General features: G+C 43.1%; 2 protein-coding genes across 3 annotated transcripts in view; both read right to left on the minus strand.

Annotated features, from left to right (window-relative positions):
• Positions 1-756, minus strand: part of LOC134342665 (serine/threonine-protein kinase 3/4) — a 226,417-nt gene extending 225,661 nt beyond the window's left edge. For both annotated transcript variants that reach the window (XM_063041055.1, XM_063041056.1), the window contains exon 1: positions 626-756. In XM_063041055.1, coding sequence (XP_062897125.1) covers positions 626-756 — 131 coding nt within the window. The remainder of the gene's footprint in view (positions 1-625) is intronic.
• A 6,071-nt stretch (positions 757-6,827) lies between these two features.
• nfs1 (NFS1 cysteine desulfurase) overlaps positions 6,828-17,191 on the minus strand; it is a 40,765-nt gene continuing 30,401 nt past the window's right edge. Inside the window, exons 10-13 of the mRNA XM_063041057.1 lie at positions 15,565-15,646; positions 12,852-12,935; positions 11,090-11,179; positions 6,828-9,918 (exon numbers count right to left, since the gene is read on the minus strand). Of these exons, the coding sequence (XP_062897127.1) occupies positions 9,855-9,918; positions 11,090-11,179; positions 12,852-12,935; positions 15,565-15,646 (320 nt within the window). The 3' untranslated portion in view covers positions 6,828-9,854. The remainder of the gene's footprint in view (positions 9,919-11,089; positions 11,180-12,851; positions 12,936-15,564; positions 15,647-17,191) is intronic.

Raw genomic sequence — 17,191 nt, forward strand, 5'->3', positions numbered from 1 at the left:
ATATTTTAAAATGGGATCATTTGGGAAAATCTTTTACGTTTGATATTGGGAAACATTAGCGATGTAAACCAAAGACTGAACAGTAAGACAGGATTCAGGGAAAAGTCATGGGGAGGGGGAGAGGCGATCCTGGGAGGGAGAAAGTACACTGGCCCTGGGAGAGCAAGGGAATGATGATGAGAGCGAATGAGGGGGGAACGTTATTACCTGAGCGGGGAGGGCAAGCTCAGGACAGATGGATGTGATCATGGGGAGGGGGAGTGGGATCAGGGTGCTGTGATCTCAGGAGAGGGTGGATGCTGGGAAAGGTGATACTACTTGGGCCCCACACTCGGGACTTCCCCTTGTCCGTTCCGAACCGGCATACACACAGTTCCCCAGGATCCACCCTCTTCTCCCCAGATCACAGCACCATGCTCCCCACTCCCCAGGATATGGCTCATCTCTCCCGCCATGAACATCCACCGACCCCCTGCCAACCTCCCATCTCCTGCACTCGTTCTGCCCCCTCTTCCCCTCTCCCCGTCACCCTCTGTGCTCCTTGTTTCTCGTTCTGTTCCGTTCCCTCCGCTCCGCCACGGGCGTCCCCCCTCCCTTCCCTTGCCACCTCCGACCCGCTCCCTACCGTCGCGGATGCCGCCGCTGAACCTCCTCCATGGCTCGCGTAACTCCCGCTCTCAACCTCGGGCTCCTCTCGGCCACATCCGCCTCACACCGGAAACGCCCTTTGGAGGGTCCGTCGCCGACTGTCGTCATTAGAGGGGCGGAAGTAAGGACACCGGCTGGTCGGGGCGGAAGTAAAGGTGGATGACGTGTGTTTCACGGAAGTTATCGCCACATTGACGGAAGTGTACGACCAAAGCCTGCGGGGCGGAAGAAATTGGTCGGTTAGGAGGACATAGTGGAAGTGTTGCGTTGTCTATTGTCATTTCAAGTGTATACATGTATATCGTCAAACGAAACAACGTTCACACAAGACAAAGTAATTCTACTACAAATAAATCAACAAATAATAAGGTGCGTTTACAACATAAATTTAAAAATAAACACATAAAAATGCTGGTGAACGCAACAGGCCAGGCATCATCTCTAGGAAGAGGTACAGTCGACGTTTCGGGCCGAGACCCTTCGTCAGGAATTTAGCGCTACTAGCGCTTTCACATGTCCCTGGGTGTCTCGCGGCCTGGTAGAAGAATTCCCATCCTGACTGCCCTTGTATTAATGGTTCAGTATCTTCTGCCTGGTGGTAGGGGGCCAAATAGATTGTTGGACGGATAGGAGGGATCACTGACAATGCTAAGGGCCCTGCATACGCAGCGCTCCTGATCAATATCTCAGCTGGGTGGAAGAGTGACACCAATGATCCACTCAATAGTCCCCACAAGCCTTTGAAGGATTGCATTTGTGTAGCCCTAGTGCAACATGGCAAATGATGACTTTTAAAACTTAGTCACAGTTATTAGGTGGTTTGCCATTGGCTTCTTCTGGGCAGTGTCTTTACAAGATGGGCGACTCCAGCCATTATCAATACTCGTCAGAGATTATCTGCCTGACATCAGTGGTCACATAACCAGGATTTGAGATTTGCATCACATGACCCTGACTGGGGGCTAAGTAGGTGTCTCTCCTTGCCCAAGGGTGACCTGCAGACTAGTGGAGGGAAGGAGTGCCTTACAATTACTTTGGAAGAGGTGTATCTCCACCCTGCAAATGTGTTATCACTACTGAGAAAGTACAGTGCAAGCAGACAATGAGGTTCAAGTTCAATAGTGAGGCCAAGAGTCCATTTTATTGTACTCAGAGACTATTCAATAGCCTCCTGGTAATGTGTTGTCAAGTGTTAGTATTTTCTGCCTAATGCAGAAAATGTCCAAGGTGGGTAGGGTCCTTTGATTATCCTGATGCTTTCCCAAGGCAGAGAGAAGTGCAGACAGTGTTCATGGGGCAGAGACTGGTGTGATGTTATGATAACCTGGACAAATGATAAACTTCTGATGATATTGGATCAGGGATAATGTTAGCAAGATATGTAGCCTTCCAGCCATCTGGGGTACCAAACAGTACTTCCAGTTCTGATGAGTCCTACAATCTGAAACGTTAACTGTGTTTCTCTCTCCATGGATGCTGCCTGGCCCGCTGGCCAGCACACACTGATGGTATTTCAAATTTCCAGCATCGAGCAGTATTTCATTTTCACTCCATCCACTTGCAGTCCTTTCAGATTAGTATACTGAGCTTATTGTCCCTTCTGTGGTCCCGTGAATACTGGAGCAACTAAGCACAACTTGATTAACAACTCTGCCAACCCCTTCAGTGTAAGCAGTGAGGCAGCACCAGTGGAGGGGAATGGACAGTCAACGTTCATGACCCTTTGTCTTGACTGTTGGTCCAGATTCAGGTTTATTATCACTGATATATGACATGAAACTTGTTTTGCAGCAGCAGCACAGGGCAAATACAAAATCAATAAATTCCAACAATAAATAGTGCAAGACAACAGGCAGGTTCTGCTGTCTCTTGTCTTTCAAAAACAATTGCAGTGAAATGTTAAATGCTAATGAATAGTGTTACAAAGGCACATCATGTGTTGGCCTTCATTGTTTGGAGACTGAGTTCAAGAGCTACGGGTAATGTTGCAGCTCCATAAAATTCTGGTTAGACCACACATGGAGCATGGTGTGTTCAGTTCTGGTTGCCTCATTATAGCAAGAATGTGGAAGCTTTAGAGAGGGTGCAGAAGATGAGAATGAGAGCATGTCTTATGATGAGAGGTTGAGCAAGCTAGGGCTTTTCTCTTTCAAGTGAAGAAGGATGAGAGGTGACTTGATAGCGGTGTGGTGTATAAGTTGATAAGAGGCATATACCGAGTAGATAACCAGAAACTTTTTCCCAGAGTGAAATGGCTAATACCAAGGGGGCATCATTTTAAGGGTATGTAAACTGTGACTGAGGTGATATTCTACTTCATATCGATGTCCTAGTAGTGGTAATTACTAATAGTGACATTTTAAACACGAGAAAGTCTGTAGATGATGGAAATTCAAGGCAACACTCACGAACTGCTGGACAAACTCAGCAGGTCAGGCAACATCGATGGGAATGAATGAACAGTTGATGTTTGGATCTCAGCCGGTATTTCCTTCAACATTTGGTGTGTATAATTTTAAGGTGATTGGAGGAAAGTATGGGCGGGGGGAGAAGGGGGATGTCAGAGGTAGTTTTTTTAAACACAGAGAGTGCTGAGTATGTGCAATGTGATGCCAGGGGTCGTGGTAGCGGCAGATACATTAGAGAAACTTAAGAAACCCTTAGATAGACACTAGATTAGAATGCTAGAAAAATGGAGGGCTGTATAGATGGGAAGAGTTAGATTGATTTTAAAGTAGGTTAAAAGGTCGGCACAATATCAGGGGCAAAAGGGCCTGTACTGTGCTATAGCGTTCTGTGTTCTACGTACCACTAGCCCTTCAAATTTCCTGTTCAATCTGGATGTTGGCTATGCAAGGATACCTATGTTTCACATCATTTATAACTTTCCAGTCCCTGCAGTTTTTATGAGACAAAGAAAAGCAGAGGGAGGAACAATGACAAAAGTTAAAGGGTACATGGTTGGGAAAGGTTGAGAGGGATATGGGCCAAAAGCAGGCGAATGGAACTAGTTTGGGTAGACAGCTTGGTTGACATGATTTAGTTGGGCCAAAGGTTCTGATTCCGTGTCCTACAACAGAAAACACTGGAGTTACTCAGCACATCCAGCAGCATCTGTAGAGGACGAAAGTCAGTTTATATTCCAAGTCTTAACAGGTCAGGCACCAGCTGTGGAGGGGAATAGAAAGTCACTGTTTTGGGCCGAGACCCCTCATCAGCACTGGAAAGGAAGGGGGCGGGAGCCTGAATAAGAAGGTGGGGGAAGGGGAAGAAGTACAAGATGGCAGGTGAAAACTTTATCTCCTACCTCGTCCACCTATCCCGTTCCAAAGTAAAGTCCAAAGTAAATTTTATTATCAAAGTACCTCATATCTCGCATCCATTCTATCCTCCTTGGTTCAGTTCCTTCCCACCAACATCTGCGACACTTCTCATGTCCTTGGTAACTTTCAATTCCCTGGCCTCTAACTTACATCCCGCCCTTAAATTCACTTGGTCCATCTCTGACACCTCCTTCCTGTTTCTTGATCTGCCTTCATCTCTGGAGACAGCCTGTCTACTGACATCTTTTACAGATCTACTGATCCCCATGGTTATCTTGACTACACCTCTTCCCACTCAGTTTTCTGCCTCCGCCTCATCTGATCCCAGGGCTCGGCTTTCCATTCCATGACATCAGAGATGTCCTCCTTCTTTAAAACATGCAGTTTCCCCCTCCTCCACCATTAATGCTGCCCTCACTGCATGTCCAGTTTCCAGACATCCATGCGCTGCCATAATAGTGACGAGTCCTTCTTGTCCTCACCTACCACCAGCCATCAGCCTCCACATCCAACAGATTTTTCTCCGCAACTTCCGCTATCTCTAAACGGATCCTACCACTAAACATATCTTTACCTCCCTTGAAAGTTAGTCCATTGGTTGTGGGAACATTTCAATGACGGGGCATGTGAAATTATCCCCTCTGGTTCAAAAGCCTGATGGTTGAAGAGTAATAATTGTTGCTGAACCTGGTTGTGTGAATCCTGAGGCTCTTGCATCTTCTTCCTGATGGCAGCTGTGAGAAGCGAGCATGTCCTGGGTGGTGGGGATCCTAGATGATGGATGCTGCTTTCCTGCAACAGCGTTTCATGTAGATATACTCAATGGTTGGGACGTCTTTACCTGTGATGGACTAGGCTGTATCCAGCTTCTTACTTCAACCCCCATCCCCATCCACCCACCTATCACCTGTCAGAGATGCTGCCTGACCTGCTAAGTTCCTCCAGCATTTAGTGTGTGTTTTCAGCATCTGCAGAACCTAGTGTGTTTATTTCAGTAAGGTAATGCCCAGCTAATGTCACCTAGCTTTCTGCCCTGGCCCCATATCCTTCTACAGGTTGATCCTCTGAGTCTTTCCTCCCAAGTGTTAACGAGGAGGGAGGTCAAGGTACTGGAGGATAACTCCTCTAGAAAGTTGACATGAGATCAGCACACAGCTGACAAGTTGGGGCCTCAGATTCAGGAAATGCAAAACCTTCACTGTGGCACAACTAGAGGAGCCTCAGACTCTCCGTGCCAGTGATGTGGGCTCAATCTTGACCTCAGGTGCAGCCTGCATGGAAATTGTATGTTCTCCATGACGACACCGGTTTTCCTCCCACATCTCAAATATCCGTGATTCGCTGCTGTACATTGCCCCTAGTATGTAACGTTACAAATCTTGTTGTTTATCAAATGCTCGAGTATGGTGAGGCACAGGAGATAATGGCTGGATTTTCTCCAGCCAGCTATCATGACCTAGCGCTCATGTGGTGTGAATGTTACTTGCCAACTATCAACATATTTAATTTTTAAATTATATTTATAGCTACATCATGATAACAGCCCTTGCCGGCTCAATGAACCCACACTGCCCACTTACAGCCATTCTATCAATTAGTCTTCTAACCTGCAAGTCTTTGGAATGTGGGAGGAAATCCCTCACAGTACAGCCTCTCTACAGATAGTGGCGTTATGAGCCCCTTTTGCTGGCATTGTATTAGCAGCATTACACTAAACTGTTACGTACCACACCAGCTCTCAAATGAACGTGACACGACTGGAGCACAAGGCTTCCGAACCATTGCTAGAATATCAGGGCTCAGTCTTAAGTGTATCCAACGCCTTCAGCTACTTCTTTTTATTACGTGGAGTAAATTGAGTAGTTTTCTGCCCAGTGGCAATTCCATGTGTCTTCTGCCTCCCTTCCCCACCCTGCCACAAAAACCAGGGGTTAGGTGGAGGTGAGCAGACTCACTACGTCAGTGTGGCCGGCTGGTAGCCACTCCTCCCACACCTACTGGCTTTCCATCACGGCTGTTTCTGTGACCCTTTCTGTTTGGTTTAGGGACAGTTCTCAGGAACACAACCCTGTTGTGACTTGGTTTTTTCCTGTACCATACAGCCTGTGCCCAAGAACATAGTCTGTAAGGAGGTGGCCAGGAATTGAGTTATATGTAAAGGTTGAATCGGCTAGGACTTTATTCTCTGGAGTGCAGGAGAATGAAGGGAGCTGTGACAGTGGCATACAAAATGAGAGGTATGGATAAGGTAAATACAAGTAGGCATTTTCCACTGAAGTTGGGTGAGACTAGAAATAGATCATAGGTTAAGGATGAAAGGTGAAATATTTAAGGGTATCTTTACTTAGAGTGGTGAAAGTGTGGAACGAGCTGCCATGGTGATGGATGAGGGTTTGATTGCAACGAGAAGTTTGAATAGGTACATGGATGGGAGGGCTATGGACCAAGTGCTGGTCAACCAGACTTGGCAGAATAAATTTGGCACAGACAAAATAGGCCAAAGGGCATGTTTCTGGGCTGTAGCTGTCTAACCCCTCCTGAGACAGTAGATTTATCCAACCTGTACAAAATAATCGGGGCTATATGCAATAAACAAATAAGATCCATTGGAAACACAGAAAATGCTGCCGGCCAGGCAGCAACCATGGAGAGGAATAAACAGTCAACACTTTGGGCCAACATTTCAACTGTTTGCTCCCCTCGATCAATACTGCCTGACTTGCTGAGTTCCTCCAGCATTTTGCATGTGTTGCTCTGGATTTCTAGCATCTGTAGAATCTCGTGTGTTTACGATTCATTAGAAGTCAACAACTGGAGAGATACAAAGACTTAACTGACAAAATCTGTGAATGGCTTATGAGTCGTGATAAGAATGGTTTTATTCTGTGTAATTACAAAACTACACCACTGAACTTACAGAGAGCAAAATGGCTGTTATTTACCATACACATACAGTCTCTACATTGGAGTAACAGTATTAATAAACATCTGCTTGAAACTATGGCTATAGCACAAGGTTACGTAATCCTCTAATATATGAGGTCTCGTACGTTATGTTAACAAAACAGCAGATCGAAAGGTCCTTGAGAACACAAAATATGTTTAAACACAAAAGAAAGCATAAATTGTACTAATGGTACATTACATAGAAAGTTGACACTTCAGTGCAACTTCCTGACATCCTTTACAGTTACCACCTGAAGACAGGAAAAATCTTGGCTTGATTGATGCTATTCCCATTCCCTCCTGATTGTCAGTGGGTCTGCAGCATGACCCAACACATCGTCACTGATGAAACTCCAAATAAGTGAACACCGCAGAGAGCTGAAGACCAGAGAAATATCACTTTTGCAGTTAAAAGGTTATCAAGAGAGAAGAGTTCTATAATTTCAGTTCAGTTGGATTGTGCTGGGACAAAGCATGCGGACTGCCTATTTTCCTTTCAAGTTGTTACTCACAGCTGTTGCGACTGACTTAATTTGAACAGCCTTCAGCTTCACTTCAGCAGCAAGTGAACAAGACACAACCAGGGACTTTTCACAATGACATTTCCAACACTGAATCCTGATCAAGTCAGAGGCATGTGGGCTGGTGGATTATCTGGTCACTAAATTTCTCTCAAGTCAATGGGGATTAATTCCCCAGGATCATGGCGATGATCCTGGCAAATCAATGGATATGGGATCTGTATCCTTTTGTCTCATTCCTAACTGATTCCCTTGAAACAATGGGAGTGGAACAATGGGAGATAGGGAGAATTTATGTTGAATTAAGATTGCTCTTGATACAAGGATTAACTGACAACTATTCTGACCCATGTCCAAGTTGTTAAGAAACATCAAATACCTGTATAGAAATAGTTGTAATGAATGGGCAAAAGAATTTAGTATTGGTCTAGCCAAGCAAGGGCAGGTTGAGTTAATTGGAATCATGCACACAGTGCATGGGTTTCCTGGGAAGAGACAATAACTTCTGTGATACCTTTCATCCCTTTTGAAATCTCAGCTCTTTGGTCCTCTGACTTTGAAAAGAGCATTTCCTAGGTCTGCAAGTAATGAAGCTCATTTGCCTGGAATCAATATTCATTAAAATCTATGTTTTTAATGTTTTGGGCATTCTCCAGGCATGAGTGTTTTATATTAAAGCTAAAATAGCAGGATAAGGGGAAGGTACACTGGGAGACCGTCTAGCTCTAGGTGCAAAGTTCACAAGTCCTTGAGCCAGGCTTCAGTGCAGAGAATCCATGCAATAGTTCCAGTACAAAGCAGAGGGACTTTGGCTTCTGAACTTCCAGTGAACATATGGGTACCCAAGGTAAATCAAATGATGCCCCTCTGTCCTCAAGTTATTTTCATACCCACACGCTTACGTTCACGTGAGAAAAACGCATTTACGTCATCACCATGTACAAATCGACACCTTTAAAATGGATGGGACAACTCTAAAAAATAAAGCAAATCTTACACCAGTGTAACAAAGAATGAAGTGAGCAGTTTGTGCTTTCTAATTTCAAATGGGCCTGAGGCATTGTCTTGTTAAATCATTGTGAAGCCACAGATACGACTTTTCCCATTTATGGGTGCAGATAAATGTCACTCCGGTATTACTAACAGACAGGGTCGACAAATGATCAGATCTCACCTGCTCCTGAAGTACAGGAGCTTCTCAACCCCAGTTTCTGCTGGACCATAAACACTGCCAGAAGGCAGTTTTTCTCCCCACTACAAATATGCTGATGGAGTTCAGCATCTCCTCTCACACTATCACCCAGCTTTTTCCTTTCCAATTTCTGTCCACAAATCTCTAAACTGACTTTTCCTTTGTAGGTTTCCTGAGTCTGGTGATCGTTCCCCCCACCCCCACCCACTACCCCCAACTTCAGTGAGAGATTTACCATAAACCAAGCACCTGAATCAGTTTGGAATTGGGAAAAAAATTATGCTAATTTGATGTAAATACAGTCAAGTTCAAAGGAAATTACGTAAGTATATATCACCGTATACTGCTTTGGGATTTGTCACCATATTCTACCACAAGAACTGTTCATTCAAGTCAATAAAGTACAAAAGTTTTAACCGTAATCTGAAATTACTTGCATGCGTGTAATTACTTGCATTGCTCACAGGAGATTCTGAGTACTTGGTTAGTTTGTTTGCATAAACTGTGAGACATCCCTTTGTGCCTTCCCTTCTCTCTCACGCTCCGATTCCAGTTGTAAGTTTACAGTGTGTGACAGCATTCCTCTAGGGCCAACAAGCCCAGCTCAGGAGTCTAGCTAGACAAAGTTTGAGCAGATCACTCTACCAGTGTGACCAACCACCACTTTTAACTGAAAGGAAAGAATCCAACGGAAACCATACACATCTGCAGCACAGGAGCACCAACTAACTTCACTCATCCAGTGGGTAGTGAAGTTGATGCAAGACCATCGGCCATACGAAACTGCTCCCCCAGAGAGGTATGAAGATTACAAGATGACAGGATTCTTTTATCTGATATTACACTAGGTGCTGCATCAAATAGTACAGGTCTGTCTCCAAGTCTAATCGATAGCCACCAGATTAGGTACCAGAGTATGCGAAAGTTTTTCATACTGTATCCAAGATTGCTTAAAACGTCAATCATTTCTGATTATGTATTCTTTCGATAGCTAGAACTTACCAAGTTTGCCAATAGCTTAAAAGTTTGAATTTACCAATGTGACAGAAGAGGATAGAATTCACCACATTTATGTTAAAACAATGACTCAGCAGAGGGTATACCGATGCACTTGGTTTAATCTACCCATTCCACAGTTGACAGCAAGCAGAGTCCCACTGGTGGTCATCTTACAAGTCACTGACCATGACAAAAGTCATATGCAGCAGTTTCTTCCAGGAAGTTCTAATGCTGAGACCATTTAATGCTCTTCAGGTCCATGCCCTCCTGCACCATTTCCCAGAGTGGGCTACAAATCAGAGAGAAGGAAAGGGGATGGAGAGAGAGAGAGAGAGAAAAAAAAAAACTAGGATAAGATTCAAATCACAGGCCTACTTTCTTTCCAGGCATGATAATAAATTAAGGTTAACGGTTCAGACTGGGGGCTGTCATTCTCTCCCCAATTCCCATCTCATCTCAGTTTAACCAGGATATGGAGGCTTTGTAGAAGGGGGAGAAGAGGTCCACCTTGATGCTGCCTGGATAAGTGTGTGTTAGGTATGGGGAGTGGGTGGACAAGCTTCGATTATTTACTATGGGGCGTCGGCAGCTGAAGGGAGACCTGACAGGTTTATAAAATGATGTTTGGCACAGATAGGATAATCAGGATCTTTATCCTCAGGGTAGAAGTGTCAAATACTAAAGGACACACATGGGGTAAACTTTAAAAGAGATGTGCAGAGTAAGTGTTTTGCTGGACTTACCAACAAGGGCAAGTCCATTCCAGGCACTTACCAGTCTACACACACAAAGTCTGGTCAATGCCTTACAATTGACTGTCAGTGGTGATGATGGAAGCAGATATGATAATGGCATTTGAGACACATGGATTTGCAGAAAATACAGAGATATGGATCACATGCAGGCATAAGGGATTAGTTAAAATTAGCACTGTGTTCAGCACACACATCGTGGACCGGAGGGCCTGTTCCCGTGCTGTAGGATCATGAGACAATGGAGTACGATTAGGTAATGTGGCCTATCAAGTCTGCTTCGCCATTTGAACACTGTTCTATATGAGTTTAAAACTCTCCCCACCCTTTCCTTGAAAGTTAACTCATTTTGGTTTGGTCTGATCCTAAATTGGTTTTAATATTTGAAGAAATTAATTCAGATTTCCTATCTCCTGCTTCTAGCTTTGTGTTTCAGAATTGTGTGCAAGAAATTTAGAATGTACTCTGAGAAATTCTTGGATCTCTTCCCAATAGACAGGTAATTAGAACTGATGCATTGACCAAGACCTCGATCGTCAATTCCAAAGTTCAAAATCTCATTAAGAATCTGTGGCCAACTGGGTTTAACATTTGACAAATTTAGTTTTAAATTTATCAAATTTTTAAAATTTATCTCCCCCAGTGCCATGAAGGCTGCACCACCCCATAGCATCATGCACACTTCACCTCCCTCAATACCATACGCACCTCATCTCCCTCAACTTCTGCACCTGCTGGATGCATCTCTCTGCCGTGTAGTCCACTTCCTCCTCTGTAGTGAAACGTCCAATACCAAACCTGCAGGAATAAAGCGAAGTGAGTCAGACAGTAGCCAATGCAGGCAGCACCAGGACCAAAAGCACAGTTGCTGGATGTCCAGAAGTGAGGCTCAGAGTAAATCAAGGTAAATTTATAATCAAACTATGTACATGTCACCATACACTACCTTGAAATTCATTTTCTTATAGGAATTTATAGAAAAAAATACAATAGAATATGAAAAACTACAAACTGAAAAACAACCTACTTGCAAAATCAAACTGTACGAATAACAAAAATAAACAAATAATAAATTACTAAGTAAGTAAATGATATTGAGAACATGAGTTATAAAGTCTTTGAAAGCAAGTCCATAAATTGTGGAACCAGTTCAGTGTTGACGGGAATGAGGTTATCCACACTGGTTCAGGAGTCTGATGTTTGTTGGGTAGTAACTATTTCTGAACCTGGTGATGTGGAACTCAGGGTTCCTGAACCTGCTGCCTGATGACAGCAGTAAGAGAGTATGGCCTGGATTCTGGGGGTTCTTGATGATGGATGCTGCTTTCTTCTGGCAGTGCTCATGGCAGTGTCCAAAGGTGGGCAGAGCTTTTCCTGTGAAGGATGGGGCTGCATCTACTACTTTGTGTACGTTTTTCAAGGGCTTTGGCATTTCCACTGGCCAATGGAAGAGAAAGAATAAACAGTTGTTTTTTTTTATGTGACCCTTAACAGTGTAAAACATTGCCCAATGCTTTCAAGACACCACAAAATGAACACAAAGACCAGCTCAGACATGGCTATATAGGAAGCACTCTCCCTTCCTCCCAGGATGCTTAATAATACAGCTTAATTCAACACTCACACATTTGAACTTCCACACTTGCCAGGTTTGTGAAGCAAGAAAACACCCCCTGTTGATTATTGTCTTCAGGAAATGGATGGATAGGGTAGAGGTGGGACCAGAAATTGCATTTTTATTTAAAAAAGAGGGCCACAATCAAAATCAGGTGTATTATCATTGTTATATGTCATGAAATTTGTTGTTTTTGACAGAACAGTGATATATATACTATAAACTACAATAAGAAATATACAGAGTGGCCACTTTATTAGGTACAGGTGTGGAAACCAGTGTGGTCTTTCGCTGCTGCAGCCCACCCACCTCAAGGTTCAACGTGTTGTCTGTTCAGAGATGCTTGTCTGCGCACCACTGTTGTAACATGTGGTTATTTGAGTCCTGTCAACTTGAACCAATCTGGCCATTCTCTGACCTCTCTCATTAACAAGGCATTTTCGCCTACAGAACTGCCACTCGCTGGACTTTTTTTTTGTTTTTTGCATCATTCTCTGTAAACTCTACAGACTATTGTGCATAAAAATTCCCAGAGATCAGCAGTTTCTGAGATACTCAAACCACCCTGTCTGGCACCAACAATTAATTATTTCACAGTCAAAGTCACTTAAATAACTTTTCTTCCCCATTCTCATGTTTGGTCAGAAAAACAACTGAATTTTGACAATGTTGCATGCTTTTAGGCATTGAGTTGCTGCCATATGGCAGAGGTGTTGTAGGTGCTTGAAAGGAAGACTAAGTTGAGCTGAGAAAAGGCAGCGGAGGGAGGGTGTGTTTTTCTCCATTGCTTTGGGGTCTTTGCAACTCTAACCGTACTGAGTCAACAGCACAGGAGGACGGAGACCACCCTCCTACCTGATTGAAGAGTGTGCCAGGTCTTCATCAGCTCCAATAGCTCGCAAGACATAGGAAGGCTCCAGAGAAGCTGACGTACATGCACTGAAAATATACATCATAATGCACAGTGTCAAAAAGAATCTCAACCAAGTTAAAATAAAATGTTCACTTTTGAATAATATATTGATATGATTGTAATAAAACAGATGTAGCTAAACATTAGCAGTACAAATAATCAGGGATAAAGAGCAGCACAGAAGTTTGACAACTTCCATGGACTTTCACACATTAAATCCTGATGAACGGTCTCAGCCTAACATTGATTGTTTATTCACTCCATGGATGCTGCCTAACTTGCTGAGTTCCTCCAGCATTTTGGGTGTGTTGCTCAAGGTTTCCAGCATCTGCAGAATCTCGTGTTGACACGTTAAGTTTAATGAGAAGGTCACTCAGGGAGAAAGAGCAGAAGATGCAAGTCTTCCATTGCTTATTCTAATGTTCAATATCACAGCTGTACATTGTGCTCAGCTTACAAAATTCAGTTCAGATAGAAAACTGAACTTGAGTGGGAAAACACTGATGATATATAAATGTCAGAGTTTCAGTCTCTGGGTCAAAATGATTTAATTCCAACTAGCGTAATTCCAACATTCCAACCAAAGCATGTGTATGCAAGTCTGCCATGGGAGCCCTTATTCATTGTTGCTTCAGCACCCTCCTTAACACACTTTTAACCATTAGTCAGCTTTACATTTGAAACACAAGAGATTCTGCAGATGCTAGAAATGCAGAGTAACACACACACAAAATGCTGGAGGAACTCAGGTCAGGCAGCATCAATGGACAGAAATAAACAGTTGACGTTTGGGTCCAGACCCTTCATCAGGGCTGGAAAGGAAGGGAGTAAGGCGTCCCACCAGAAGTGGAGGGTGAGGTAAGGGTACAAACTAGCAGATGATTGGCGAGACCAAGTGAGGGGGAAGGTACAATAGGTGGGATGGGAAATGAGTTAAGAAGCTGGGAGGTGGTAGGTGGAAAAGGTTAAAGGATCAAGAGTAATCTGATAGGAGAGAGTGGAGCATGGGAGAAAGGAAAGGAGGAGGAGGAGCACCAGAGGGAGCCTACTTGCATTCAGATTAGATTCCATTCAGTCAACTGAAAAGCCCCACATCATAAAACTTTTATTTAATTATCTGGGTATCACTGTCAAAAGTCCACTTCTTTCATGGTTGGATATTAGAAGATTAACAAATGTAAAGTCTCTTTCATAGAAGTTTCCTCTGCTGATGAAAACATCAATCCTTTAATGAAGATAACCCAGAAATCCTGGTCTGATCTTGTAAGATGAAGATGCTTTACAAGCTTCATGTGAGTTGAGGCATTTCAGTTCTGGAAAAGTCTAAACCTATGCTCACAAATACACAATAAAATTCAGTAGAAACCTCTTTACTCAGACATGCCAGAATTTTTACTGAGTCATTAGACAGTTCAGACTGCAATTAGATCAGTCTGGATCTGATTGCAGTTAGACTTCTCCAGAGAGTACACGGGAAATTCATCAGGAATTGCCTGGATTGCAGGATTTAGTTAGTTCAAAGTCAAAAGGTTCAAAGTTCAAAGTAAATTTATTATCGAAGTACATACATGTCACCATATACATCCCCGAGATTCATTATCTTGCAGGTATGTTCAATAAATCCATTAACAGAATAATAACCATAATAAAATCAATGAAAGACCACCCAACTTGGACATTCAACCAATGGGCAAAAGACAACAAACAGTGAAAATCAAGAAAGAAATAATGATAATAATAAATAAATAAACAATAAATATTGAGAACATGAGATGAAGAGTGCTCAAAGGTGAGTCCCTAGGTTGTGGGAAGATTTCAATGATGGGGCAAGTGAAGTTATCCCCTTTGGTTCAAGAGACTGATGGTTGAGGGGCAATAACTGTTCCTGAACCTGGTGGTGTGAGTCCTGAGGCTCCGGTACATTCTTCCCGATACCAGCAGCAAGAAGAAAGCATGACATGGGTGGTGGGGTCCCTGATAATGGATGCAGCCTTCCTGCAACAATGCTTTATAGGGAGAGATTGGATGAACTTCTTTTCCCATGAGGAGCCTGGTTTGGGTGGGGGAGGGATGGTGTGGTGACCTAATGGAAGTATTAAAGTTTATGAGAAGCAAGGATAATCAAAATCCTTTTCCCCATGATCAGGGTATCAAATGCAAGAGGGCATGGGTTTAAAGTGAAAGGAAGGGGTTCTGACAGTCAGATTTGTTTTAAAGCAGAGTGCGATTGAAATCTGGAATGTGTAGTCAGATAAGAGACATTTACACAGATACTTAAATAGGCAAGGCGTAGATAGGCAAGGTCCTAATGCAGGCAAATGAAAATAGTGTCATTGGCAAAATGATCAGCTTCCAAGGGGAAAGGACAATAATATGGAACAATGATTTTTATTGTATATTTTTACAAGGCAACCATTTTAAATATACACTTTATCAAGCCAATTACTAACTTATAGTCCTGCTGAACTGTTTCGGCCTGAAATGTCAACTGTACTCATTTCTTAGATGCTGCCTGGCCTGCTGAGTTCCTCCAGCATTTTGTGTGTGTTGCACTAACTTATAGGATGTAGCTTAGAGTAATACACAGTATTTGTGTAATAGCTTCTCACATGCACACATAATTTTCAGTAACACGATAGTCAAGTAATACTCTACCTTCCAGATGAGAGAGCTACATCTTTCAAAGCCATCAGAAGACTCTCTCCTTCCACGTATGCAAACGAGAGGTTAATACAACCTGCAGGGATCAGGTAAAGTGCACATAGTTATTCTTGCCAATGCAAACCAATCAGATGGTAACAAACAGCCCTTCAATTTGCTCTCAGATGGAGATAATGAACATCCAAATCAAAACAGAAGGGGAGGAGTTAATCTCTGCAACCTTTAGCCCTTCAGATGTAGGATCAGATACAACTGGTCACTGTCTTCAGGAAGTGAGGCAGTGCACATGTTCCTGTTTATGTCAACAATGTGAAGGTCGAGAGGGTTGATAGTTTCAACATACTGTCCTGGTCCAACCATATAGATGCCATGGCTAAGAATACTCATCAATATCTCTACTTCCTCAGAAGACTAAAGAAACTTGGCATGTACCTTTTGAAACTCACTCATTTAATCAATACACCATAAAAAGGATCCTATTCGATGCATCATGGACAGGTATGGTAACTGCTCTGTCTGTGAACGCAAAAAAACTACGGAGTTATGGACACAACTCAGCATATCATAGAAACTAGCTTGCCCTCCACAGACTCTGTCCGTATTTCTTGATGCCCCAGTAAAGCAGCCAGCATAATCGAACACCCACCTACCCCAAACATTCTCTCTTCTCCCCTCTCCCATCATGCAGAAGATACAAGCCTGAAATTATGGCTCATGATTTCAAGGACAGCTTCTATCCCGCTGTTAATGGTTCCGTAATACAGATTCTTGACCTCACAGTCTACAGTGGAGCCAGAAAGATTGTGAACCCTGTAGAATTTTCTCTATTTCTGCTTAAATATGACCTAAAATGTGATCAGATCTTCATGCAAGTCCTAAAATTAGATAAGGAGAACCCAATTAAATAAATAACACACAAAAAATTATACTTGCGTATTTAATTATTTATTGAAAAAAAATGATCCAATATTACATGCATTTGTTGGAAAAAGTATGTGAACTTCTGAGATAATGCCTTCTATAAAAGCAACTTGGAGTCAGGTGTTCTGATCAATGAGATGAGATTGGAGGTGTGGATTGCAGAGGTGCCCTGCCCTCTAAAAAAGACACACAAGGTCAGGTTTCTGTCAAAGCCTGCTCTTCTCAAGAAAGATCTGCTTATATGCATCATGCCTCCATTAAAACAACTTTCAGAGGACCTTAGAAGAATTATAGAGATGCATGAAGCTGGAAAGGGCTACAAAAGCATTTCTGAAGACCTGAGTTTTCATCAGTCCATAGTAAGAGAAATTGTCTACAAATGGAGCAAACTCAGTACTGTTGCGATTCTCACTAGGAGTGGGCATCCTGCAAAGGTGACACCAAAAGCACAACATTCAATGCTGAAGGGGGTGAAAAAGAACCCAAAGTTAACAGCAAGAGACCTGCAGAGATCTCTAGAACTTGCTCTGTTCATGTGTCCACTTTAAGAAAAACACTGGCAAGAATGGCATTCATGGATGGACACCACGGAGGAACCCAATGCTCTCCAAAAAACAAACATTGCTACCCGTCTCAAGTTTGCAAAAGTCCATCTGGATGTTCTACAACACTTCTGGGACAATGTTCCGTGGACACAAGA

The sequence above is a fragment of the Mobula hypostoma genome, chromosome 2 (genome assembly GCF_963921235.1).
Source record: "Mobula hypostoma chromosome 2, sMobHyp1.1, whole genome shotgun sequence".
In the NCBI taxonomy this organism is placed as follows: Eukaryota; Metazoa; Chordata; class Chondrichthyes; order Myliobatiformes; family Myliobatidae; genus Mobula; species Mobula hypostoma.